The 3,526-nt window shown below is 35.8% G+C and overlaps 1 protein-coding gene across 1 annotated transcript in view; it reads right to left on the reverse strand.

Moving 5' to 3' along the window:
* Positions 1–3,108, reverse strand: part of LOC107863514 (peptide methionine sulfoxide reductase A1) — a 7,799-nt gene extending 4,691 nt beyond the window's left edge. Inside the window, exon 1 of the mRNA XM_016709452.2 lies at positions 2,426–3,108. Coding sequence (XP_016564938.1) covers positions 2,426–2,977 — 552 coding nt within the window. The 5' untranslated portion in view covers positions 2,978–3,108. The remainder of the gene's footprint in view (positions 1–2,425) is intronic.
* Positions 3,109–3,526: the final 418 nt, after the last annotated feature.

The following is a 3,526-nucleotide window of genomic DNA, read 5'->3' on the forward strand; positions in this document are numbered from 1 at the left end:
CGGCGACGGGGACCGGGGCGAGAGAGAGAGGATAGGGAGAGAGAGAAAGCCGTTCGGCCGGCGACGCCGGGGACCGGTGGTCGGGGCCGGAGGTCTGGTCGGGTCGGCGCCGAAGGCCGCGGACCGGGGCGAGGCGAGAGAGAGAGAGAGAGAGGGTAGGGAGAGAGTGAGAGAGCCGTTAGAGAGGGTAGAGAGAGGGTAAGAATCACACCACTTGTTTTATATTTTAATCAATATAAGTAATTAAATCGAAATAATAAAATTAAAAATTATATATAGTAAACGTTTGGCTATGAAAACTAAAAGTTTTGGAGTTGGGGTTGGAATTAGAGTTGTGTTTGACTATAAATATAAATTAGAGTTGTTTTTGAATTTTTGTAAGAGAAGTGAGAGTGAAAAAAGTGAAAACAGATTGAGACTTCTTTTCACTTTTAACTTGAAGTTGTATTTGGATTTTTTATGGCAAAACATCATTTTTTGAATAAAGTGGAAAAAAAATCCTGATAAGGTATTTTTTCCTCGAAAAAGTAATTTTTCTACTTTCGCTTCTAAATATACGAGAAACTACAATTTCTACTTCTTCCCTGCAGCGAAAAACAACTTCCATTACTGCTTAAAATCACTTATTTTTTTCTAGAAGCTTGCTCAAACACCTGAGAACTCTTTAAAAAGAGGCATCTTTTTTGAGAAAATAACCAAAGGAACTTGAAGCACGGGCAACAGGCTAGGAAGCTAAAAAGAAGTGTCCAAATTACTGTTAGCATTTATCATCGTTTTATACCTATGAAAGGAAGCCTATAAAGAAAGTGTGCTTCAGACAGAATTTGTAATGTCGGAATGATTGGCTACTGACAGAATTTGTAATGTCAGAATGATTGGCTACTAACAAAATCCCTATGCTCAAAACCCGAAACAAATGCAGAGATTCCCATTTATTTACCCATTAAGTACTTAATATCATAGGAGACAAAGCAAGCTTCCTACATTATATTTCATGGCACAAGTGAAACATAGATGCACATTTATTTTAGCCATTTATATTACTATCTATTGTTGTTTCTGGTACTTCAACTATCGTATTGTTTTGTTCTAGTACTGTACCATTACTATACGTTGTTTCCTGTACTTCCATTATTTCTTTTCCTGGACTGCTCTTGAGCCTATGGTCTATCAGAAACAACCTCTCTACCTCTAAGGTAAGGGTAAGGTCTGCATACACTCTACCCTCCCCAGACCTCACTTTGTAGGAATACACCGGGTATGTTGTCATTGTTGGCATAAGTGGAATTCAATAGAAAGAACTCCAAATTTTATAACACTCCTCTTCTAGAACATCTAAAACAAACCAAAATCACAGTGGTTACCCCTTAAAAGAGAGTTGGATTCCAAATCCTCAAACTAGAATCAGAAGACAAAATGTTTAAGCAAACATGATCTTTGAAGATCTTCAAAAGACATGACCTCTAAACACCTTCAAAAGGCATAAAACGCAGCATTTTGATGATGTAAGCAATGACATTTTATTGATTTAGCAAAAAATGGTGGTTGGGTAAGTGGGCACTCCCATGAATACCAAACTATGCTAAACATGCTTCTAGTGCTATGCCGCCAATAAAGACCTGACTTTGGTTATGAGCACCCAAACTATGCATACTATTCAATGCCCCCAAAGAGGGAAGCCTCGGCAGAAATTTACATTGTATATATCAGATAATTTTTTTATTTTTTATGTGCATATATAGATTTTGAATTTCTTGAACACAAGACTAGAGGCTAACTCAGTGGTTAAGAGGTTTCAACATTCACCGTGAGGTTCCAAGTCTAAATTCAAAGAACAATAATTTTTTTCGAATCCCCTTAGTAAAAATCCTACATCCGCCACTGCCCCCAAAGACTCAAGTTGGGCAACAAGCTTAGCAAAAGTGACCAAATACAGCTACCCAACCTACAAGTAATGACCTCTTAACCACTTACAAATCAATCACATTAGCAGACCATGGAAGTTCAAGATTCTAACATCAATTTCCCTACCAAAATTCAATCAAATTAAAAAGACAATTTAAAATATTCGTCTTTTTGAGATTAAGCAAATGCCAGTATTCCAACCAAAACAAAAAAAAAAAAATCCATCTCCGTTCCAATTTGTTTGTCCTACTCTAACTTGGCACCGAGTTTTAAGAAAGTTAAAAAGATTTTGGAATCTTCTAGTTATAAATTGAAGATATTTCAAATGTACCAATATGTGACGTAGAAAGTTAAAAATAAAGAGTTGCTATGAAAAAGGAATTCTTTTTTGAAACGGATTACAAATAGGACAACAAATTGAAATGGATGGAGTACAATTCAACCAAGAATCATCCACGTAGAATACCAGTCCCAGAAACAAAATTAAACGGATGAAAACCAGAAAACTAGAGAAACGCACCTGTCGATTGAGGGTGGTGGGGTCATGACGATCCCAAAATACATCAAGCAAGGTATCAAAGTTACACTCCGTAGGATCATATTGAACTCTAACAACCTCCGAATGAAAGGTAGTCCCAGAACAAATATCTTCATAGGTAGGATTATGCAAATACCCTTGTGAATACCCAACCTCAGTCTTTGTAACACCAGACACTCTCTGAAAAGCCAATTCAACACCCCAAAAACATCCAGCTCCAAATTGAGCAAATTGTTGGCCTGGTGCAGGGATTTCATCATCAGTTCCTTGTGGAATTGCAGAGGAAGAAGAAGAAGAGGAGTCCATGGGTGTAGCATCAGTACGAGCACCAAAACCCAAACCCAATTTGCTGAGCCAACTACTCATCTTTGGTGAAGAGTAGAGAGATGGGGTTTCGGAAGTGTGGGGAAAGGATGAAGAAAGTTTTTTGCCGATGTTTTGGAAGAAAGGAAGAAGAGAGGGTTTGGTTAAGGAAATGAGTGGAGATGTTGCGGTGGTGGTTACGGTGGAAGGGAGGCTAGTCTTGAGGAGCATTTTGGATCTATAATAGTTAAGTTCTGCTTGGATAAGTTCCCAATTTAGGGGAAATGACGTGCGAATTTCCTTTCTCAATCGCTTGCTTTATTCCCTTTCATATTTCTTCTTTTTCACTCAAATTAATATATATATATATATATATATATATATATGATCTATAGTCTATCTATAAACTATAATTTATAATTTATAATATATTAAAAGTGTGAAAATACCTAAAAAAGTAATTTGAACTTTTTATACTATTCTTTAGATAAAATTATCTTTTTAAATATTTTTTTTAATTATTTTTTATTATATTAACTAAACTTCTTTAAATATATGAGACCCCTAAAATATATGGTAGGAGAATTAATTAATATTTTTCTTTCTACTAGACTTCCTAAAATATATGAGCCGCATAAAATAGATGGTAAGAGAATTAATTAACATTTTTTCTACTGTTCAATTTGAAAAATACTCCTAAAACAAGACTCTGTTAAGAAAATACTTCTATAAGAGATGTACGTTAAACTAGAGAACAAATCAGTTTTCCTATTGGGAGAA

This window comes from Capsicum annuum, chromosome 3 (genome assembly GCF_002878395.1).
Source record: "Capsicum annuum cultivar UCD-10X-F1 chromosome 3, UCD10Xv1.1, whole genome shotgun sequence".
Classification (NCBI taxonomy): Eukaryota; Viridiplantae; Streptophyta; class Magnoliopsida; order Solanales; family Solanaceae; genus Capsicum; species Capsicum annuum.